Below are 24,616 nucleotides of genomic sequence, written 5' to 3'. Positions count from 1 at the left end.
TGTAATGCATGCAAATTTTCAAATTGAAACATGAATAAACTAAAACAAAAGTTTGGAAAAAAATTGCATGAATTGAGGTACAATATGAATATGCCAGTAAATAGGGTGTTTATCAAATAAATACAGTATTGATTATTCATATTGAGAGCTAAATTGTGCTAATCCAAGTCCATCCTTCCATTTTCTATCATGTGTATCCTTATTAAAGTGATTTTCTGGGTAAGAAAGGAGGCACGTACACACCTTTGGAGTCGTGGTTGCCAGGCAACCTCAAAGACAAAGAAATTTGATTCAAAAGAAAAACTTTATTTCCAGAAAACACTGAGCTGCACATCCTCGGACATATAAAAAGATCAATAAAAACATCTTTAGAACAATATGACATACAACAAAAGCAGAAATCAGTCACGAGCTGTAAACCAACATACTGAAACACAATGATTGTCCAACCAATTTATGTACATCATTTCATACAAACGGCAGTTTACACTGAGTGGAGGTGGCGTTAGTGTTTGCCCCAATGACGCGCGACGATGGGCTGAAGGTGGGACGTAGAAAACAATGCTGAAATACTACAAATACCGGGTATGGCGACTAGATGAGATAAATCCATATCTTTTCTTATGGGGGGGGGGCATACCTTCTTTTTAGATTATTGTTTGAAAATTACTCTTTTATAAACCTACTATATGTAATCAACCTTTCAAGTGCAAAACAATACTTTGTAACCATATCAAAAGGTCTATAAGTAATTTGAGGTTTAATCTGTTTTACTTTGTTCGAGGGAGTTGTTATTGCTCATAATAGCGACAATACTGTGCGATTGTAAACACTAAAATATTTATATCATGGCGCTTTTTTTTTTTTCTCGTCACACTCGTTTCGGAAGAATGTAGATTTTTTTAAATCAAGAATCACATCTGTCACTGGATCAAAGTGCAAACAGACCACAACGTTTAAGTTTAAATATTTGCCCAAACACTGAAGGTAAGATTTATATTGCTACGGGGAAGGAGTGTTTTCTTTTTGAATCAGTTACCCCACCATTCAATCAGCAGCTTTTATGCTAAAAATAAACCATTTAAAAAAAAAAAAAATACACACTGTGCATACATACTTAAACACGCGCATATACACACACACACACACACATCTACCCCCACAGACTGGAGGGAAGGTAAAGGTGAACATATGGAAAAGGCATGCAAAGGCAACATGTCGCTTAAAAATAATTTCCAAACACTTTTGCACACGGTGTTTGGAGATGAGCTTTAAAATGTACCTACTGTACCGTCAACAGGTTCCAATTTGTTCCCGACATGGAATCGGTGCACAACCAATGAGTTAAAGAAAACTGCAAGGGGACTTGTCATCTTCCCCCGTTTGGCTGCTTTTCGGCAGAGAAAACAATGCCACACAGTTTAAGTATGAGAGTGAGAGGTGAGAGAGAGACAAAAAAATCTAAACATTTGTGGTCCCTTGCGGTTGGCATGGCTTACAGTTCCAGGTTACTGGTGCAGAATCACAGGATCAGATCCGAAGGTTCATCGTGAAAACATTTCACAGGTCCGAGCCGAGGTGCACGCTGACGCTAGGCGAACGCTGCGTGTGGTTGGCCCCCGGATTTAAATAGCCCGTCCCCTCCTCCTGCAGGCTGCATGAATAACGGCCGGCTTCCGAGGCAGTGTGGTTGCCGGAGGGCGGGGCGGTACCGGCGGCGACCTGCTCAAATGAACGGGAGAACACGGCGCTGGCGGTGCGCGTCAGGCTGGTGAGGGCTCCCGCTTTCGGCACCGATTGGCTCGAAGTGAGCGTGAGGCGCTTGAGGGATACCTCGGCGCTCTCGCTGGCCGTCCGACTGGTCGAAAGCAGGCTCGCCTCTTTGTCCTTGCTACCGCGCCCGCCAAGACGACACTTCTTCATGGCCTTCGCGCCCAGGTTTAACGTGGTCACACTGTTGCTGATCGTGATGGTGGGCGGGTTTGCGTCAGGCGCTCCCCCACCCGGCCACAGGCCTTCATCCGCCTCGGCGATATCAATCAGGTCATCCGGGGAACCCAGATCCACTGCGTCTGCAATGGCAGACATGAAGTGGAATGAACAACAGAGAGAATGGATATAACTAATTTGTCATTATGCCCATGACAAGTAAAAAGGGGAAAAATAAAAAAGATAGCTTGGATATTAACCAGTTCGGACTGGCATTTCCCCAATTTCCACTTAATCGATTCACAGCATTAATAAAAAGTTAGAACATTTGGCTTTTGTCTGAAATTAAAGGATGAACATAAAATGCATATTCCAAGTTTTGATTAACATTCTATTTCACAGCCGGAAAAATCTAATGGAATGGCACAATGAAAAAAAATAATGACACCTCCCTTAATTTACTATAGCTTGTCTACGTGTGTTGTCGCACCATTAGTGTTCAAATAGTTGAGCATTGTAAAACAGACCATAACTGTTAGCATGTCAATGGAGATTTATATGTTAGCATTTAGCTAAAACGGTCAGTTCTTAAGGCAACAGTGTTTGGTTATTTTAAAAGAAATAAAGTGTTCCCTATTTGCTAAATTCTGCTTACTGTGGTGTTGGGAATTAATGTTATGGAACAAAACTGCACTTTAGGTGATGGGCTGCATGGCAAGTTTTAATATATTACTCTCTTCCAGCAGGTGGCGCAGAAACACCATTACCAGAGTTCTAGAAATGGGCACTTGCCACTTACTGTGAGACCATTTTTCAGGTTTCCAGCAAACAAAAGGTTAGCTTAGCCAAACAACTGTGGTTTATTGCAGGGAAGTGATATATATTTAGTCCCAAAAGATGGAAGGATTGACAATGTTGAAGGCACAAGCTGAGGAAAAACCACAAAAGGGAAAGTGAAGAAAGCAAGACAGCAAATGCATTGGAATGTACCTTCAATTAGTCAGTCCCATTAAAAAAAAAAAAAAAAAATACAGTTAAAATCTTTTCACCACTCTTTCAAGACATGCATTCACACACTAACCCATCCCTTACACACAGCTACAGTGGAATAGAACAGTGAATAGCTGGTAAACAAATGCAGGGCTGTTAATGTAATGTGCTGATTCCATTTTGAAAACAGCTATAAAAAAAAAAAATAAATAAATAAATAAATCATACAACACTGAAAGATTTTGCTTTCAATCTACATCAAAATCTAGCTTGTTAAAGACCTGCACATCTTTTCTCAGCTTCTGCCTAATAATAATTTAAAAAAAAAGTGTCCAGGTGCAACCCAGGAGTGCTGTCAAGGAGGCACAAAATTTGTGGAAAGAGACAGATTGGAAGCATCTGCTGTCATATACATAGAGTTGTGCTTAGGATTGTTTTGTAATGATTTAAAGGAACATTCGCCGGGAAGTGTGAGGAAGGCTGAGCCACAAAGGACAGAGTGAGTGAAAGCAGTTAGAATGATGGCGTAATAGTGCAAATCGGTGAAAGAAAGGGTGGTTAAAGGCTAAAAAGGGGTTTCAGAAAACGGGCCCACAGACAGTTACCTAGGTTACCCCAGGAGTGGGGCAAGGGAGAGGAAGGGCAGGACCCTAGTACTGGTTCCTCCCTATGGAGGCTGACCCGGAACTCTCATTTTCCAGCATTCGCCTCAAAGACTTCTGCCTCCTGACCTCCTGGCCTCGTGTGCTGGAGTCATGACTTCGGTGGTCCTGGCTGACCTCAGAAGCTCCTCCCAGAGCTTCGCCGTCGGGCTGGGTGCGGCCGTCAGAGCGTGGTCGCAAGGAGTCTCCGTTGGGCATTCGTTCAGTGCTCACGCCGGTCACACTGATATCGGGGATGACCATGCCCCCCACTGTGGCCTCACTGTCTATACTCACCTCCTGGGACTCTGCTGGTGTGGCATGTGGGGATTTGAACAACACACAAACACACACACACAAACCATGCACACAGATGGAAAAACAAAAAGGCAATGTGCACAGGCACACATGGCCATGACAAAACAAGACAAAAAGTAATTAATGCAATGAGAGAAATAAAATTAAAAAATGCACTGATAAGAACAAAATACATGGTCTAGTCTGTGGAGTGGAAGATTTGGATGGAATCTTGACAAAGTCAATGAAAAACAACTAGGACAAATTTGAACCAATGAACACCATACAGCACCAGATGAATTCTGCTGCTTATGTTTATATAACTCACCTAAAACATTACACAAAGCGTGTACAGTGAACCCCTGTTGTAATTGCTGCTTTATAAAATGTGTATGTTTTTTTTAACAGTTAACAGGCAGCGTAAATTGAGAGTTGTGCATTTGTCGTTTAGGACTGGCGCTGTACCACAACATGCTGGGGAGCACTGAGTTCCACTGCATGAAAATTGATTTTTGTTAATATTTTACACTTTACACTTTTTTTTTTCCTATGGAAACTTTTACTGTCCGGTAATAGTACAGAATAGGTTTAAATGTGTCTTAAGCATATGGCAGTAGCCTTTTTTTTTTTTTTTTTTTTTTTTAAAGGTCTCAGTATTTTCACCTGTAACAGGTTAGGCTCTGGAACGCACCCCGAGCGACAAATAAGGGTTCACTGTGTACAAATTTGACAGAAATGTAAACAACAAAGCTGAATGCATTACCTTCTATAAAAATAGTTTGAGCCAAAAGGCTGATGAATGAAAAACAACACTTGACAGTGACTATGGGACAATGACATGAAGGTGTGCTTAAACTTCTTGCTCTCATTTGTGCAATGTGTGTGCACTTTTTGCCTTTCAATATTCCACAGGACGACCACCGGGCGTGCAAGCGGCTCACCGTGTCTTTTCCAGCGGTGCCCCCTTATAGAGAGGGAAGTGACAGCATTTCGAGAGATCCTGGAGGCAGTGGGTGTAATCTCCACCTGGATACTACGTGCACCCTCTTTGGTGTTGCTTTTCAGAGCTGCGCCCTGCTGCGTCGACTTGATGGCATTACCCACCTGATAGATTGGATAAAGCACACATTGTCAACTATGACTGCTCCAGAGCTGTGGGAAAGATAATCACAGATGCCCTGCTCTCCAATTTGCTCACATGGTACAGCCCGTAGTCATCCACATCCGCATACAATAATCCTCACTTTTTCACTTGTTATAAAACTTTCATCCATTTGATATAATGCAGGGGAGCTGGAGCCTATCCCAGCTGACTTTAGGCTGATACAATTTCACAAGGTACAAATCAATTTGAACATAGGGTGTTATGGCTACATTACTGTTAACACTACAATGACAAATGACTGACATTTTTCTTTTTATCTACTAAAAATACTCGGGATGCAAGACTGCATAAATACAATTTATGCAAACAGAAACAAAATGTGTGGCCCTCGTAAATCATAACCGAGAGAAAGGAATTATTGACAGTGGTATGATCAGTCCACTAAACCAACTGTAATGAGATTTGCGCCGGAATCCTATTTCTTTCAGATTTATGCACAAGAAACTTTCAAATCTTAAAGGCCTATCAGTTAAGAGCATTTTCAAGTCTATGCATTTTCTCGAAATTCTCAAAAGGAACGTGTAAGAGCAGAGACTGGAAGGTTATAATCCCACAACAATGTGGCTTTTGTTCCAATGGGTGAGAAATATCATGCGCTCACTGCGAACTTCATAAGCTGCTCAACTTAGTATGATGTGATTTCAAGAGGAAGCTATAATACCTGCCTTTATAAACATAATAATAGGTTTGATTAAGACTGACACATTAAATTAACGTCTACTACTACAGTAGTTTCCAGGAGTGCGGGACTGTCATAATGGAATGCAATGCATTCGTAATATTTAGGAGAAATCTTGCGAGCTATGTGAGAGGGACAAACTATTAGACACACCTTTAAGCATGATGCTGTATGTTCTCTACTACTGATAAACTACAACCGGTGTAATTGTATAGTCTACAGGAAACTGCAATCAGCTCCTCTGAATATCAATTGAAAGTGAACATTTTATCAATCGACCAACATTTTGGCACAGCTCTTGTAATGAATCTCAACAGTATGTGCAGGTTGTTATAAAAACACTAGAACACTACACTTCTGTGATTTAAAAACCATTATTTATAAGAGATCCTATTAGGTGCAGGAATGCACCTTCGCTGGTGTAGCAATACTGTAGTCTTAGGGTCAATCTGCTTCCCCCACAAGGATTACAGCTAAACAGAGCAGAGTGCAAAGCATGTAAATAATCTAGTGGGATTACACACAGTTTGCAGGCTGACACAGACCAACACAATACAGCATAATGTTCTGTGTATGAGGCCAATATAATGGCGAGCATGTGTGTCTGCTTCACATGCTCACCCCCACCCCCATACACACAGTACCAATTTAATAATACACTTACCAACAGAGCTTCAGGGAACAACTCCAGCTGGGCCCGATACAGGACGTCATCCAGGGCCTTGGATCCAAGTTCCGCTTCCCCGTTACACCTGCAGTACACACAAGTGATTGAGGATATTGATCATCTGACTTAAAAAAACTGTGGGAAAATGTAAGGAAGAGGTTGATTATGACAACCACACACTGTCAAGGGTATAGGCAATGTGACAAAACAACATAATACAATAATTAAAAGACAGAAGGACATGTGGACCAAAAAAAAAAAAAAAAAAAACCACAGATTATACCACCAGACCAAAATAAAGATAAATCTGTGTGCAGGTATGTTTAGTCACTCACAATGCATAGTGGATCCCGGTGAGGAGTTGAACCAAGAACTCCGATGTAACCGTCATCCGTGTGCTAATACCTTTATAGCGCCGTATCTGTTGTCGTGGGTAACCACAGATGCACAGTCTGGAGGATAAACAACCCCAAAAAAAGGGAAGTTGTGTCAGTGGACAAACGTTAACACTATTCAATTTGACCAAATGATCTAGCACACGTGAACTTGACCTGTGAATGAGAAAAAGAACTGCTCCCAAAAACAGTGTAGAAGAGTAAATGCAATTTAATAAAATTTTTGTATGAGTAGAACATATATCTATGTAATAATAGAAGCATGGTATATTGAGAGATGCTGGGTAATGTGTGTTTGTACCTGGAGCTGATCTGGCAGAGTGACTGGAGGGAAGAAGAGCTCATGTAGCTAAGAGCAGAGTTGTAGCACAGCAACAGGAAGGACAGCACCTCAAATCTGGAAAAACAAAATATACTTTATAAAGTGTTATGCCCACACACAGGACATGATCGATACAAAACAGCAAGAATTCTATGAGAATATTAAAGAACTCACACGTCTACATAAAATATTTCATTCACGGGGCCCAACGACAAAACCTTTACGCAATTACAATCTACTGATAAGGACTAAAGACAAAAGAACTACACCTGTTTTGTGCAGTAAAGTTCTCTCTCTGAAGGAATGGCCCACTGTACACAACTCGGCTCAAACCATGTGTGGCAAGAGCCCCTTCGGTCAGGGCCATGGAGCCGATGGCGGATGGCTGAAAGACGGAGATGACAGTGTGGTTGAACGTTTCTGAAAAAGCGAATTTAAAGTTCTCCCTTACATTTGTGTGGATGCCACTTACCTCGTGGTACACCGAGGGCTTGGAGAGGGACGGAACAGTGAAGGATAACACTTTACTCTGCCCATCTTTATCAACTATTTCCTGAGGGAAGGAAAGAAGCACAACCCACAATGGTAGGAGACAAAATTAATGAATAGGGAAAGACCATCCGTAGGTGAGGAAAATCAGAAGACTCCACTATCCTGGTTCTAGCACTTATCTCCAGAGAAAATCTCATGTTTAATGTGTGGGTGTTTGTGTGAAGGCCGGCATGTCTCCTTTCCGTGTACAGTTGTGTGCACACCCACGCCAACACACCTCAGGGTCTATGTGCCCCCTGAGTGCTTGTTAATGTCAGGTCAATTATAAAGAGGAGAGCAATGTGTGCTGAGTGACACATGACCTATTCTGTTATGCAGACATAAAGGCATCAGCCCCCACACAGAACATTAGCCCAAATGGATTCAAGCTGGATCAAACATGAAAAGAGCTCTGGTAGAATATTTGTGGGCACAGTCTGCACATATTGCATCCTTCTCATAACTCATAGCTGTAGAGACCCCTTTCTATTAAAGTCCAAAAGGCTCGACTATAAATGAATCTTTATTAATAGAAAATCACATGCACAAACACACACGGTCGCTCATCCCCTACCAGGTTGTAAATGCCCAGCAGCAGGGCCTCGATGCAGCCTGAGGTGTGTGGGTCCCTGGCTGCGCTGACAGACAGCAGGCTCCACAGGAGCTCTGGAAGGAACTGAAGAGTGAAACGCTGAAGCTGAGGCTCACCGCTCCGATAAAACTCAAACAACTGGTGACACACAGGCTCTAGCAGCTGAGGATGATATAAAAAAAAAAAAAAAAAAAAAAAAAAAAAACATATCAAAGCCAAAGCACTGGTGCAAATCAATGTCTAAAAATATCCAACCAGGAGAATTCATGTGCAGTATACAGACAAATATTCAAAAAGGCTATTTTCTTACTTCACTGTAGTTCTCCCGGATGACCTTATAGAGTGCAGGGACGAGGGCACCTCTTTCTTTAAGTGATGCAGCATAGGCTGACACAGCACTGTCAGGCAGGGTCTGAAATACACAAGCTTAAGTTTGTTCGTATTCAATGGTCCTGTATTTTGGCTAGTTAGATCTCCGTTGACTTGATACAAAAGAGTCAATTTCATTAAAAACATAAGAAAACACAAAACTTGGTTTTGTCATAAGTGTCCAGAAACCGCTATTTCTGCTTGACCCAATTTTGTATCCACTTTGTCCATATATGGCTGTATCTATTTGACTGTCTCAATGCAGAAGACCCAATTGTGAGAGCACACCCATTTGTTACGTTGATAGTGCTGGCTCAGGAGCAGAAAGGGAAGGCGGAAATGAAATTCCAATGACCTGATTTCAACCCTCTCAGCAGAAAAATGTATGGAACTCAGGAATACCATAAACGCAATATAACATCCCAAATACTAGAAAAGGGTGGTCAACTAAAATTGGTCCCCATTAAGATAATTTGTGTATAAATCAATAAAAAAGAAGTCTTCTTAACAAGGTGAATGAATACGCTCAATAATTATTTGTTGTATGGGAGTAAGTAATCTTCCACCACATTCCAGTTGACTGTTTGCACCCCCCTCTCAAATTAAGCTAGCGGGCTTTCTTTAGACAAAATTATATGGTTTCGGTGAACATTTATGTGCTTGAATATACAGTTTAAAATGTTTTTTTGGGGGGTTAATGTGTCAGTTTTACAGTGACCAACTGGGAGTGACAAACATCTTAAAACATGGAAAATGTATTTAAAATATGCGTGAGGGCTAGAACTATAGTTCTACACAATCTCTTTCCAGATTGTGGATTTTCACCTATTGCCATTTACTATACCGTATTTTCCGCACTATAAGGTGCACCTAAAGACCTTTAATTTTCTCAAAAGCCGACGGTGCGCCTTATAATCCGGTGTGCCTTATATAGGGATCAATATTGAGCCTTTAGTGCAGCTCCATCTAATGGATGCATAACGTAACCCCAGCCTCTACTGTAGCCTCTATTCTATGAACCCAATAATGCGGTGCGCCTTATATATGAAAAAAGTTTCAAAATAGGCCATTCATTGAAGGTGCGCCTTATAACGCGGTGCATGTTATAGTGCGGAAAAAAACGGTACTCTGAAAATTACCCCCCAACCCCCAGGCTTTTACTTAGGCCTACATGTATCTCAAACAGCTTTACTGTACCTTATATTCTGACAGCCATTCCTCCACCACTCCTTGGTCCATCGCCAACATGTTCCTGCATTTGAAGAGGTGTCACCTCTACCTACACAAAACAAATGACATGATAAAATGTACACGGGCACATTTTGGCAGTCAATTTGTGCTGCTACACTGCCATCAATTCTGTATGCACAACAAAACCTATTCTTACATGGACTGATTAACTCGACGACAAAATATTTCAGCCACAATCTAACACATTGTAAAGCGTAGCTCAAACAAACATTCAAAATGTTTTGTTAGGTAAATTTTCAATTTTATCAGGAACACCCATTTCTCTGCCAAAGAGTATACTAAAAAGACTCAAATATTTTTAAGTAACAATTCATTTCATAAATTTTTACCTTTTAAAATTCAGGTTTTAATACTGACACAAGGAAACCTGTGCAATACAGACAACATTTTAAGTCCCAAAAAAGGTAATTTTACATCCTGATAACGATACTTTTTCACATTATATTCTGAAAAATAATCATTGAAACGCTCAAAATTAACAGCAATTTTTTATCTCTTCTGAAGATTTTATTTCAAAATAAATTAAACAAGTTTCCTCTCCAGAACATATGTCAACTGCCCGTAACAACAGAAAAATTGGAAAAGTTTGAATCTCTTGAGTATGGCACAACAACCATTATACCACTTATCAAGAAGCCAAATTAAAAAGAACAATTACGACAGAAAAAAAAGGAGCTCAATTATATTGATAGGGGTGAATTTTGACTGTACTTATGGATTACTTGACGCAATTTGCCCAGTGCAAGAGACGAAATATTGCAAAATGCTCTAGTGATAGGACACAATTACTTTCAGCATTATTCATCTTCTAAAACTGAGAACAAACAAAATGGAGACCAAAGCGAGACACTATTAAACAAAACAACCAAGGCTCAATGGGCAGTAGGAATGCAGAGTCCATGTTTGGTCTTGTCCTTTTACCCAGGCCGCTTAGAAGAGATAGAGTAAAGGAAGTAGAAAGGAGAAGTTGAAATCCATTTCTTTGCCAATCGCAGTGTACTGTACAACCATACTCTGATTTCAGTTATAAAATTACTTTGACTCCATTCCCATGCTTGTGAAAAAAAACATACTCCCGGTATATAAAATGTAGTAACACTGCAGGACAGTGAGACCAACCGAGACAAATAATATCCCAACAATACTTTTATAAAATACATGTAGCTTTCCTTCCAGCAACACCTCTCCCAAGCTCCCGCCCTGTACCTTCCTTATCACAGAGCTTACAGCTTTATTTGTTATTATTTTGGTGCATGGTCCCTAAAAGGCAGCCAGGTGTCCATTTTTGGACTGTGCCAGTGATAAGAATGACATGTAGGGGGGGAGGGGAGTCTGTGACTCATAAAATGGAGACGGATTATGAGACAGAACAGCCTGTATTTAGCAAAATTAGTGCATTGTGGCTGTATGATCTTTCATATGTAAAACAGGTGCTTAAATCTTGAGCTGTACGTGTTTTAATAGCAGGCTAGAAGAAAATAAGGCTGTAATTACAGTGTGACTCAGTCTTTTTAAAAGGACAGTTTCCCTCCTATGGGTTTAATTCTCAACCGGCTTTGTTTCTTGGGTGCAGTTTATAGTTAAAGCAAATGGACAAAAAGAAACTACATGTAGGGAAATTTGTTGGTAGCTGTTAAACCACAACCCATAATGGCGAGAAGAAATTCATTAATAAAAACATATTGAAACCTACTAAAAAAAAATTTTAATTCTTTTGAATTTTTTTTTTAACTGAATATTTTTCCTCTAGAGACTTTGTGTCTTGTCAATAATTTTGTCAGTTTCAAATTTCAGTGACCATCGTGGGTTTTCCTTCTATAATGAAGTGTGTTCCAACAATTAAAACTGACGGGGGTAAAAGAAACCGTCAGTTACTTTTTGTGGATTTGTCAACAAATGAGTTGCTTCCAAATGACCTGCCTAATACGTACTCATACAATAAGCACATTTTCCTCAGCCAGAATATATTAATTCACCTTATTTTCTCACTTAGAATGTAAGCGTCATGTAGTATTTCCCCTCGAATTAAGGCATGATGCTCTTTGACTGCTGCTCACAATATAATTAGCCAATTTGTGATAATTTACAGAAAATATTATTGAAAACGCAATATATCCATGGCCACAAGGGACACTTCCACACCTGGCAGTCAAACTCTTCAAGTCTGCAGATGGCACCACAGTCATCGGGCTCATAAAAGACGAGTCTGTGTACTAACAGGAAGTGGTGAGGTTGGAGCTCTGGTCTGGCCTACACACAATGAAGCTGAACGCACTAAAGACTGTACTGATGATTGTGGACTTCGGGAAGCATCCTTCACCACAGCTGCCCCTCACGCTATCCAACCGTCTTGTGTCACCAGTCGACACCTTTACTGGAAATTCCTGGGGATTATAGACTCACAGGAGCTGAAGTGGGAGAAAAACAACTATCATCAAAAAAGCCCAGTAAAGGATGTACTTCGTGTGGCTTCTTCACAGCGATCATTGAATCGGTACTGTGCGTGTACATCATAGTCTGGTTTGAGGCTGCCACAAAAAATGACAAACCCCAACTGCAACAGACAAAACTGCTGAAAGGATTGTCAGCATCACCCTACCCGCTCTTGAGGACTTACATGTCACCTGAACTAGGACAAGAGCAGGGAGGATCCTACGGGACCCACCACATCCTGGCCACCAGCTCTTCCACCACCAGGTGTGTGTTCAGCTACAAAAAAAAAAAAAAAAAAAAAAATAATAGTTTGGGGCGGACCACGTAATTGGTCTCTCATAACGTAACAAAAGATCTGCGTATGAAATATGTTGATGTGCGCATCGGACGGCGTCGGGCTGCTGCGCGGACGGTGGCGAATCTGAAGAACCCAGCCAACAATGTCTCCCTCAGCCTCGTGCGCGCAGTAATGCACCCTGGCTCGATAGTGTTCAATGCGTACTGCGGTGGCTGTGAACAACCCTCTAAAAGCAGCACACCTCGGTTCCATTATATGCCACCACGGCACTGAAAATCAGCCACACCGGCAGAGGCGCCGCGTTCGGCGGTCACAGCTTCTGCGAAGGCTGCGCGTCGGGCTTTGCGGATGGGGGCGGCTCTGAAGAACCCAGCCGAAAATGAGTCACTCAGCCGCGTGCGCACAGTAAAGCGCCCCGGCTGACTGTGTTGTTCATCGTACTGCGGTGTCTATGAACACCCCCCTTCAAGCAGTACGGCTCGGCTCAGTCATAAGCCACACCGGCCGGCTGCGATGAGTCGCGACAACTCATCTCTGCCGCCGAAGTGGATCAGGCGGGGATGCGGTTTGGCCGTGATAGCATATCATCTGAATATGGCTCAAAACAATAGTGTAATATTGCCCCGGTAACTTCACTCAGTTGTGTGGTGTTGTCCTTTTCGAAAAGAGCTTTCGTGTCAGAGGGGATGTGTTCGTCTCCCATAGTTAGGGTGCACCGCGTTTTCATTGGCGAATGTCCGGGTGACGTCACTCACAGAGGATGCAGCCAATGTGGCGACCACTTGGTTATCGTAGAATGACACTTCTGCAACTTTGCGCATGGATGACGTACTCTCCGCTCACATTTATTTTTTCGTATGGACATTGAAGTGAATAATATATGTATTTTTCATTACAATATCTATTTTAGAATGTTTATAGGGATGACAGTTGGGCTTTAAAGGGGTACACTCATAATTACAAACACCGGGCACCACCACTGCTTTGGTTAGAAACAGAGACTGGGCAACGTAGAGCAAAGATAGTTAGACATGCTGCTTATGTTTACTTTCAATAATAATGGTAAAAGTTAAAAAAAAAAAGGGCTGTTATTTTAATGAATGTCGGAGTATGTTAATAATCAACGAAAATGTGATAAAACTGGACGAGATTCTCTCCATTTTGGAGTAAAAAGGTCTGGTCTGAAGCCAAAGTAGGAAGTGCAGGATGAGATGGTGTATAATGATAAAATTCCACCTTGGCACAGCCTGATCGAGGATGAAAGCACAGACAATACAATGCACAAAAAGCCAATTCTGTATTTTAAATATAGGAGGCAACATAAGATTAACCCTAAAACTGTTTATGCGCATCATTCAGCTTTCAACATGTATTGCCAAAGATATTCTGCAAGGAATAATTCCGTTTTACACCAAGAAAAACAGACCCGGATACCATTGTGGGTTAAAAACAAAAAAATGAAACAAAGTTGGAAGCGACCTTTCAAATTTATAGTTCAAAGTTTGCTTGATTTGGTTAGCAGTGTATTTTTTTGTTTATTGACATTTTCAGTGTACGTTTGCAAAAACACTTTTTTTAATGTTCTCATGGGTATGTAATCTAAACCTTTTAAAGGGCGACTGTCATGAAATGGATGATTTTTGGTATGTTATTAATGAAAAAACCTCTGCCAATATGGGCCCATGCGTTCTTTCCACCACAAAACATGATTTTGACGTATACAGCTTTTTGTAACTCCCGCCATGAAAATCCTCTCGAGGAATTTGTTTTCGAGAAGCAGGAAGTGACGTAACGGACAGCGGCGCCCCCAAGTGGACTCTCTTGTTTCCAGTAGTTTTACCTACGGGAAGGTAGCTCATTGTTCCTTCGTGTTAGCCAAAATGACTGCGCATTGCTTTGCTGGACTTTGCTTGAACACTCCAGAGAATGGATTTACCATTCATAAATTTGAAAGAGACCAGGTTCATCATGAAAAATTGATTGCATGGGTGCAGAGGACGAGAGCTTCGTGGGTTCCAAATACCAGGTAGGTGTGTATACAGCTCCTAAAAAAAAAAAAAAATAATAATAATAGTTTGGGGCGGACCACGTTATTGGTCTCTCGTAACGTAACAAAAGATCCTCGTACGAAATATGTCGACGTGCGCGTCGGACAGCATCGGGCTGCTGGGCGGCAAATCTGAAGAACCCAGCCAACAATGCCTCAATCAGCCGCATGCACACAGTAATGCGCCGTGGCTCGACTGTGTTCATCGAGAACTGCGGCGGCTATGAACATCCCTCGAAAAGCAGCACCGCTCGGCTCGACTATATGCCACCACGGTGCCGAAAATCAGCCACACCGGCTGAGGCGCCACATTTGGCAGTCACAGCTTCTGCGAAGGCTGCGCGTTGGGCTTTGCGGACGGGTGCGGCTCTGAAGAACCCAGCTGAGAATGCCTCACTCAACCGCGTGCGCGCAGTAAAGCACCCCGGCTTGACTTGTTCATCGCATACTGCGGCGTCTATGAACAACCCCCTAAAGCAGCATCACTCGGCTCCGTCATAACCTTATTTTTTTATTACAATATCTATAGGGATGAAACTTGGGCTTTAATGAGCCATGTAAATGAAACTAACTGACCACAGTGCATACGTCTGATGTTGCTCACGGTGGTCAAAGGGAGCACTCATGGCCTTAGTGTTTGCTCAGACACGTAAAAAATTAGAGGGAACATTGCTTGACACCCTTTGCAGAAAGGTCATTTCACGGGACTATTGAGCTAATGGACATTCTAAACTGCTCTAAATGCTAAAGGATCTTCAGCACAATTGTTAATTTGGAAAAAAAAAAATGTCCTGACGTCTCAAAAGTACTGTCTGTCAATTGACGGTCTCGCTGCTATAATACTCAACATGCATGTTGTACTCGGGCGGCTCGAACTACTGGAGAAATTCCTTGAGTGTTGTTTACATACTTGGCCAATAACAATCATTCTGACTGAAGGATCTACAATATCACTTTCAGGCGCTGTGTTACACCCGCCATGACAATAAAATATAATGAATAATTGAGGGTGCAAAATTCATCCAACAAAATCAGACTACAATTTCAGACAAAGTAAATTGCTTGTTCTGTTGATGTACAACTGACAAGGCAAGCAAGAAACCATCTGGGGATTACGCAACGAGTAATTATATCATCGTGAAGGTATCAAACCAATGCGAGTTACAAAGAGAGGACTTGAAGGGAGAATGAAATAACTGGCAAGCTCCACGCACACATGAATAAATCACTTGTAAACAAGACAGTGGAAAACATCAACAGAAAGAAGTAACATAATACTGAAGTGATGAAGGACTTAATGCAAGCAATGTGGGTGAGGGGCACAGGCTGTGTGCATGAACAGTGCGCAGATCAATGGCAAAGGCAAGAGAGAGAAAGATAATTGGATGTAGACAGAGACGATGGATAAAAGGAATTGGATAACAACCCAGGGGATCCATAACAATTGAAGTGAGACATTTGGGTCAATAAAAGAACTTCATTATGTTCTCCACTGCCCGTGGCAACAAAAACAGACTAATGGAAAGGCACGAGACATGGAAACACTGATATATACACGACAGGCGAGCCAGAGCGAGAAAATATAATACTTTGAATATGAATGATTACAGAGAATGCTTTGAAACAAATTAACAGCGTTCCACGAAGTGAGGAAGAATGTGTCAAGATATCAGCCCGTGTGTTCTGTGTGTACAAAAGTGTTTCTTCAGTGTAGGATTTGAACAAACCTGTTCCTGTGATTGAGCTTGCAAGCTACCCACGCTTCTGTCCTTAGTGTCACACACATACAGGAACACATGGCATGACGGTAGAAAGTTTTATAGTGCTTATTGACTCGAGATATGTTTGATTACATTCTTTTTAAATCCTAGTTGTAGTTTTCTGGAGATTACTCCATTAAAAAAAATAATATGCCTTCCCATGTATTAAAAGACAAAAACTAGAGTACTAGCAGAGAACTGTTGTTCCTACCTCCTGTTTATTCCCCATACACATTCATGTTGAAATGTGGGCGAGAGGTACGGTAGAAAGCTTGAAATGAGGAACTAAAGGAAAAAGAAGGAAACAATGAAGTGGGTGGTATTAAGAGTAGCTGAGCTGCCCCAGCTGCTTTTTCCTGTGGTACAGGGTGCATGATGGAACAAAGTTAAGATTATCACAAATAGACCAAAACTGGAAAGACTACATTGATTTGAAAGTTTTAAAAAAAAAAAAAAAAAAAAAAAAGCTTGCATTTTAGTTAAAAGTTTAACATTTTTACAACCGATTGCACTTTCGAAAACCTTACCTGCTGATCGGATAAAAAACAAAAACCATTTGCCTCTACTATCAAACGTCTCCAGTTGGTTATAAATGTGGAACATGCAAGAGATAGCACAGAACTCCTATTCTGCCCACTCTCCACTGAATGTCTGCATGCCTTAGAGTTCACATTCACACAACAATCCCCCCCCCTCAAATTGCTATATGGTCTCAACCCACCTTATAGCTCTGAGCTGCTCCATCCCTAAACTCCCACCCAGTGCCTCAGGTCAGCTGATTAACTGATCATGGAGGTACTGAATACTCAGAGGAACCTCAGAAGCTTTTTCCATTGCTGGCCCCAAAATATGAAATGACCTCCCGACTCAATGTCCATTTTTAAAAACTGAAAAAAACCCACATTTGTATACCTTTGCTTTCAACACACAGCAACACTCAAACCCTGTTTTAATGTCTTGTTTATAACTATTATTTTAGTATATTTTTTAAAACCCTCTTATGTTCAACTTTAAAGGGTTTTATGTTCATTTTTATACATATAAAGCACACAGTTTAGCTGAGCTCTATCAAGGAAATTTAGTTGAGACAGTCAAACTGTCAAAAGTGACTTAGTTGTAAACTCACTAAATATACAGCAGAAGCTCTTGAGTTAAACACCTCTATTAAGGTTTAAAAAAAAGTGATTGTAATTTGCAGGCAAAACACATCTCTATAAAAACAAACATTGGAAGTTGAACGGTCATCACCATGCATGTCAGGCAAGACTTCCACAAATGCAGCAAGAGATTAAAAAGGTATCAGTGATGGCAAAAAGGAAAAAAGTGGCAATGACGATAGAAGCAGAACAACTTTAGTACGAGCGTCTGCCGCAATACAATTATGGCTAATGTGACAATAAGATCACATTCAAACAAATGTGAGCATCAGAACAGAACGTACACAGTAAATCGGTTTTGAGATTTAGTGTTCTTACTGTGTTCAGTAAATGGACAAAAAGTGCATTATTGTTTGTGCTCACACAACCAAGCTATCCACCCACCCCTAAAGGGTCAGTTCATAAGACATAGCAATCTGGTGGCGTGTGTGTGTGTCTGTGTGTGCGCACGTCCCCGCAAAAGTGCACGTTGTGTTACTTTTATGGGAGATGGATGGAGAGCTCGAACAGACAGGAAACCTCTTTTAGCAACCTACGCTCTTTTAGCTGGAGATGCATCGTCGCCTGGTGCTATTCTCTCTCTCTCTCTAACCACTATTCCTTCAGCAATCAGAAGATGTGTGATGAGTCAATTTTCTTTTCTTGTCAGAAATAGCTTTTTACGTCACTGTGAAATAACTGAAGCTTCTCATTAACCATTGCCTGTATCGGAAATGAATAGCACGTCCGCCCGTCCAGCCATCCATTTCCATTTCACAGTGAATTAAAATGCTCCACGTTACACAACATGATTGGATAATTGACAGAACGGTAATTTTGTGTCGTCATCTGATGCTTCGTGACAAGCAGTGAACACTTTCCTTTACTGCAAGACCTCCTTGGCTGTAAAAAAATGAGCAATTTTGAGAAATAATTCCCCACACTTAAAACAAGGTACAAATAGTTGTATCTACAGGTATTAGCGCTGACTCAGAACTATCTGTAAATACTTAGTTTTGACTGACAGTATATTGTAAAAATGCAGTGCATTTTACTGAGAGGAGGGTTGAAAGATTACATTGATTTTACACCCCCCGCGCCCCTCTCAATGTGAAGCCAGATGAGGTGGCCCCTCCCGGATGACCCAGCTTCTGTCTCTAAGGGAGAGCCCAGACAACCTGCGGAGGAAATTCATTTTGGTCATTTGTATCCGAGATCTTGTACTTTCGGCCACAGATTCAATGCTGAGGCCACTAAATTGCACACCCAGTATGCCTAGAAATTATGTCCATAAAAAATATGAACAAAAGCTGTGATAAAGGGCAGCCTTGGCAGAGTCCAGCTGTCACCGGAAACGAGTCCAACTTAATGCCGGATAATAAGGACCAAACTCTGACACCAGACGTACAGGGACCGAACAGACTGTATCAGGGGGTTCGGTACCCCATACACCCGAAGAACCCCCCACAGGGCAATTTTCATCAATGAACCTTAATTGCATGGTTTGGGAATGTGGGAACATGCAAATGGAAAAAAAAAAAAGCATAAAATAGCCCAGAACTAAACCCACAACTCCAGAACTTTGAGGGAGATGCGCAATACATCAATTTTCCCCACTACCTGTAAAGAAAGAAATACTGTATACTTATACAGTATTATTTCTGTGAAACGCAAAACAAAACCTAGGGGTAAAAGTAAGAAGCAAGTAACTTATTTTAACAATTGAGATATTTTTTAGATTAACTGAAAAATCAGATTACAAAAAAAAGTCCCTGAATTAAAAAACAAGACAATTCAAATGGACTGCAAAATATGCATAATCTGATTGTGATTCCATTATTGTTTACTCCCTATCACTGTTTTCCAAAGTAAAAGCAGTTTCTTATTTTGATGACCTATTTAAAAAATAATACTTTGCTTTCATGGTGGATTATAGAAATATATTTACTGGGCTAGCATTCTGAGGATTTGTGCAATTTTAAATTGAACAAAATCGCTAAATGATCCGTGAATAATCCATGACCAAAATAGTTGTTGATTAATTTGATGAGCAATGGATTGAGGATTACTTGATTAATTGTTGTACACAACCTCCACCCAAAAAAAAAAAAAAAAAAAAAAAAAAAAAAGGTTCAACTTGTTTGGTATCAGGAGGACAAAACCAAAAGCTAAATTTGGTTTGAATAATGTGATTTTCATTTGCAGTTTCAATTAGCCAATATTGCGACATAAAATTATGATCAATACTCTGTCTTAAATGAGAACCAAGCTTCTATGTTAAAAGAGAGTACTGTACAGTATATTGTAGCAAGTAGCATGAGTCTTATAGTTTTTGGAGGCTAACAATACGAAGTGTTTTCAATCGCTACACTTACATTGGGTCTGTCCCTCTGAAACCTATTGCACATGATATAACAACGCTTTACCACGGCAGTGTGCACTGGTTTGTCTGCCAGAAAACACACCCACACAGCCTTACGACAAGAGTCCAGTGCAAAGCCTCTCTCGGCGGAAAACGACACCACAGGTCTGCCATACTGAAACTGTTGCTTTCTTACAAATGTTGCCCAAGCTCATATTACTTGACTACACAAATTCGCATTTGTGTTACAAAAACTGTCTGGTAACTAAGATCGGGTTTAAGCAAAAGAAAACGTTTCTCTGCGAACATTAGGTTGCACGGTGTGGGTCTATTGGGGGGAAAAAAAAAAAAAAAAGACAGTCATAAAATAAAGATTAATCTCAGCTCGGCACACACGCTTAATCTTGCTGAATGACTTCGAACTGTCATGACGAATTGCTTACAGGTTTAGCTAGTTAGCTAGCTCGGCTAAGGCGCGACAGGAACTAAACCGAGACAAGTTGTCATTCACTTACTGGCATGCTATCGAGTGAAGCTCCTGGGAGTGTCGTCCTCTTGGGTCCCGACAAGAAGTAAACAAACGTCACTTCGCTTACTGTTTAATTTCCTACAGTAGTACAGAAGACACGCTCCTTCATCTTGGTTTACTTTCCTCAGTCAAGCCATGGATGAGTCAAACCATCTTTAAGCGAGAGCTCTCTCACACTCAACGGAAGCAAAAGGACGTGTGGGCCAATGGGAAATAAATAGAAAGCCAAATAGCCCCGCCCTCAGTATTTCTTAGCCAGTCAAATTCTTGCATCGGTAATTTCCACCATCAGCGTAGGTTGTAGCTGTCACCCGCGGTATTTTTGTTTGACGCGTGAGTGATCTGTCAAATACGCATTTTAATGAATCACTTTGGAAGATATTGTATTATTACGCCCATTTGTCGAACAAGTAATATTTTGACATTTTCAAACACCAAAAATGCTGAACACTTATTACGAGAAACTATCTCTTCGATTAAGGATACATGGGAATTTGTCTGACTTTAGGAACAATATATTATAAACATAAATCAAATGATCATTTGCAAGCAGGCTTTCACAATAATGGGCGATTATACGTGTCCGTGTGCAATCACTGTCTTTGTCTTGAATAATAAGAAAAGATCTGCTGCTGCTCCATCGCTGTTCTGTGATCTTCTGTACATTTCAGGCCGGGAGTATTAAAGCTTGATTATATTTAACCACCCTGATGTTAAAAATAACCATAACAACACATTTCTCTTGACCCGGGTTGTCTCCTGCGTGGAAAAAAAAATACATTATGGGTGTCTCCTGCCTCCTGGCGTTGATTAGGGAAAGTGCAAAACATGCAATCTATATTTGTCAATCGTTGAGATAGGATTCATATTTTTTATTTTATGACCATGCTTCTTAACGCATTGTTCTTCTATCAAATCACTTTTTTTAAAATATATGGGAATCCCATGAATCTGTTCCAGCCTTCTGTAAAAAGTAGCAAAAAAAAAAAAAACTCAAGTGGACAGCATGGACATAATAAATAATTAAAAAACATTAAAGTTTTTCTCACATATTCTCCTTCAATGCACATTGTGCTGCTCATCATTGTGTTTTATTGGCCTTAGCCTGGTACTCTCTGCTTCTCAGTACAGCAGTAATATTTGTTGTTCTTCACAGAGGATAAAGTATTTAATACCTGTGAGTATTGTTATATCTTTCCATGAGTTGCTTCAGTGAATATGTTCAAATATCCCTTGTTTAGAAGGGAGCAATGCACACACACAAATAAATACACAACTTTTAATTCCATTTGTTCAGTTTGACAGCAACTTCCAGCTGAGCATGGCAAGCTTGGAGTCTCCCTTTTTAAAGAATACTTATGACTTATAGCTGATGAACTGTCGATTGTTTTGAAGTGAGTAGAATCAAACCTGCCACCACAAAACACTCGTATTTATAGTTTGTGCTCACAAGACAAAGCAAATATATAATATGGCTCATATCTCAAAAACTCATAAGTAGGGTCAGTTATATCACAAGTATTCCATATATAATAGTTGACTTGTGTAAGGTGGTATTCTGTGAATCCAGTTATGAAATGTGCAAAACTACAGAGGAGCGCCTGCTATCTGAGCTGCCTCGGTGAGAAGCTCTCCAGCGTGTTGTCTGTATCTCACTGACAACTCTTTTGCTCTTCTCAATTCTTTCATGTTCTTTTCCAGATTCTCAATCAGTCTTCCTTCCTCCTGGTAAGTCGCCGCGGCCCTCTTCACCTGTTCGCCGATTTTAACCTTGCTCCGAAGCAGCCAGCTAATCAGCTCTTGAAGAGTGGTACATTTGGATATGGCGGCCTTGGTGTTCTCAGAAGCGTGCTTCAGCTCTTCTTGAGCTAATCGCAGAGCGGGAGGAACTGAATTCTCATTATCTGCTGCGTCTGAATCCACGGGACCCACGGAGAGGGAGAAGTCGTAGCCCTTCATGCTTAATGAGACCTTGTATTTGTCTCCTTGAAAAACCAAGAAATTTAATAAAAAAGAAAAAGGCCTCATTGAAAGTCATAGTCACGATACTGTATGACCCACTTAAACGCACTCACTGTGTTCTTCACTGATCTTGTCCACGGATTCGGCTATAGTCAGACGATCGTTATGTGCACAACCGCAGTTCTTTTGCAGGTTTCTGACGTGTCGGACCACGGACTCATAACGTTCTTGCAGCTCATTGAAGGTCTCGGCCACGTCGGAAAACCTCAAATCCAGTTCCGGTACACATAACCGCCTCATCGCCAGTCTGCCCGTCTGCTGCACGTGTTGTGCATCTAGCAAAGGATCACAAAACCATACTTAGTATTTGACACATTCACTAGACAGGCAGGGCCCATTCTAACTTCTATTAGGAGTTCAAGATGACGTACCGCTGTTTGCTGGTCGTGTTAGCCTAGCAGATTCAGCTCCATTCAGTTGAGGAGGACAGGGCTGCAGGAGAGGCTGCCTCTGACAATCCAAATCATTAAAAAAAAAAAAACTTTACTTACATTAATTGGACACTCTAAATTGCCCCTAAGTGTGATTGTGAGTGCGACTGTTTGTCTCTGTGCCCTGCAATTGGCTGGCAACCAGTTCAGGGTGCACCCAGCCTCCCGCCCGTTGACAGCTGGGATAGGTTCCAGCACTCCCCGCGACCCTTGTGAGGATAAGCCGCTAAGAAAATGGATGGATGGGTGGATAGAACCTTTACTTAACCAAATGTCTTTTGCATTAGAGAGAAACTTGACTCGGATTGTGGCATGAAATTTCAGACAATAACATTATAAAAGGAACATAAAAGCAAAATAGTCTGAAAACAAAAATCTATAGACAACAACAAATTCCAACAGAATCAGTTAAAAAAAAGGTTGATTTATTCTTGCCCAAAACGTAATTGGGGGTGTTTTTGTCAAGGCCATTTTGGGGGTAGGAAGATAAACTTTCGCTACGACCACATACTACCAAATATTTAAGGGAGCTGAAGAGATGCCAGAGTGAATGAGTGCACAATTCGGCACTTGGAGGGGTCAGTGCCTTGCTCAGGGGCACCTTGACAGTAGAAGAAGGTGCCCCCATGGAAAGAGGGGGCGGGGGGCTGCCACAGGACTCAAACTGTGATGTAGATAAGCTTTACTTTGCCTTATTTCACTGTTAAAGAAAGTCGCATTATATACACTGAGACAAAAAGTACATTATTTGACATGGTCCAATATTTACTTATCTATGTTGCCTCGCATCTGAGGGATTCTAAAATTCAATATTACTTGGGGAAACTACAGCATGCCTGATTAAGGTAGAACACATAGTTGCAACTAGTTCTCATTGTGTGGCTAAATTTGAACCATCTCTTTAAGCTCGAGCAAACCGACTTCCAGTAAATCCCTTTGTCAATAGGACATCGCGACCGCATAGAATTCAACACATACCTCGTCGAAGTTTTCTTTCAGGAAACAACAAGTGCAGAGGCAACGCAGCATTTTCTGCAATTCGTGCGCGTCTCTCAATTTTTTTTCGGGTCAATGATTTCTGACAATAGAGTCCACATTCCACATGACGTCATTGTCATATGACTCCTGAAAACTATTCTGTTATCTTTTTTTATTATTACGGTAGTCAGGGGTGCACACACACACACACACACCAACATACACTGTAGCAGAGTAGAAAAAGACAATCAAATGTGCCTTTTCATATACAAGAATTTGCAGATACATTTTCCCCTCAAAATTCTCAATTGTATTTAATAGACTTGTTCATGGTAAATACGGATATGTTGTTGTATGACACCATTCCATGAGCTAACTGCCTTCTTTGGTGTAGTGGCAGAAATGGGCCAAGTTATTACAGTATTACGAACTTGCAATTACAACGACTGATACAATGATAGTACTCAGTACTTGTATTGAGGAAGGGAGCTAACTCATGCCATAAAGGGTTTGATTTTAGCCATACGCCAAAAACTCAAACAACTGAAATGATGAGTTTATCGGCAATCTCAGCAGTTCTCCTGGTGCCTGCGTGGGTTTTCTCTGGGCACTCCCACATGCCCAAAACATGCCTTCATTGGACATTCTAAATTGCCTCAAGGTGTGACTGTGTGTGCAATTGTTGTCTGTCTCCATCTGCCCTGTGATTGTCTGTCGAACCAGTTCAGGGTGTACCTCGCCTTCTGCCCGTTGACAGCTGGGATAGGGTCCAGCACTCCCCGTGATCCTTGT

General features: G+C 41.1%; 2 protein-coding genes across 7 annotated transcripts; both read right to left on the bottom strand.

Annotated features, from left to right (window-relative positions):
- Nucleotides 1-291: 291 nt before the first annotated feature.
- hycc1 (hyccin PI4KA lipid kinase complex subunit 1) lies at nucleotides 292-20,584 on the bottom strand. Of its 6 annotated transcripts, XR_009793177.1 has the most exons (15): nucleotides 20,380-20,584; nucleotides 12,446-12,537; nucleotides 11,971-12,236; nucleotides 9,775-9,856; nucleotides 8,519-8,620; nucleotides 8,191-8,370; nucleotides 7,558-7,638; nucleotides 7,355-7,470; nucleotides 7,065-7,160; nucleotides 6,704-6,820; nucleotides 6,366-6,453; nucleotides 4,799-4,961; nucleotides 3,525-3,871; nucleotides 1,834-2,072; nucleotides 1,612-1,750 (listed from the first exon to the last, which is right to left on the bottom strand). XR_009793177.1 is itself a non-coding variant. In XM_061807895.1 (11 exons), exons 2-11 carry the CDS (start codon nucleotides 9,823-9,825, stop codon nucleotides 1,561-1,563), a joined length of 1,506 nt encoding a protein of 501 aa, XP_061663879.1. In that variant the 5' UTR covers nucleotides 9,826-9,856; nucleotides 20,380-20,584; the 3' UTR covers nucleotides 292-1,560. The 6 variants fall into 6 exon arrangements, 1 of the variants encoding a protein (XP_061663879.1); XR_009793205.1 differs by lacking the exons at nucleotides 11,971-12,236; nucleotides 12,446-12,537 and adding an exon at nucleotides 18,581-18,680; XR_009793203.1 differs by lacking the exon at nucleotides 11,971-12,236.
- A 1,109-nt stretch (nucleotides 20,585-21,693) lies between these two features.
- si:ch73-345f18.3 (uncharacterized) lies at nucleotides 21,694-24,577 on the bottom strand. Its single transcript, XM_061807989.1, has 4 exons — nucleotides 23,825-24,577; nucleotides 22,787-22,865; nucleotides 22,469-22,690; nucleotides 21,694-22,378 (listed from the first exon to the last, which is right to left on the bottom strand). The coding sequence occupies exons 1-4, from the start codon at nucleotides 23,873-23,875 to the stop codon at nucleotides 21,981-21,983; spliced, it is 750 nt and encodes a 249-aa protein (XP_061663973.1). The 5' UTR covers nucleotides 23,876-24,577; the 3' UTR covers nucleotides 21,694-21,980.
- Nucleotides 24,578-24,616: the final 39 nt, after the last annotated feature.

The sequence above is a fragment of the Syngnathoides biaculeatus genome, chromosome 1, assembly GCF_019802595.1.
Source record: "Syngnathoides biaculeatus isolate LvHL_M chromosome 1, ASM1980259v1, whole genome shotgun sequence".
In the NCBI taxonomy this organism is placed as follows: domain Eukaryota; kingdom Metazoa; phylum Chordata; class Actinopteri; order Syngnathiformes; family Syngnathidae; genus Syngnathoides; species Syngnathoides biaculeatus.
This window is presented reverse-complemented; position numbering and strand designations above follow the sequence as displayed.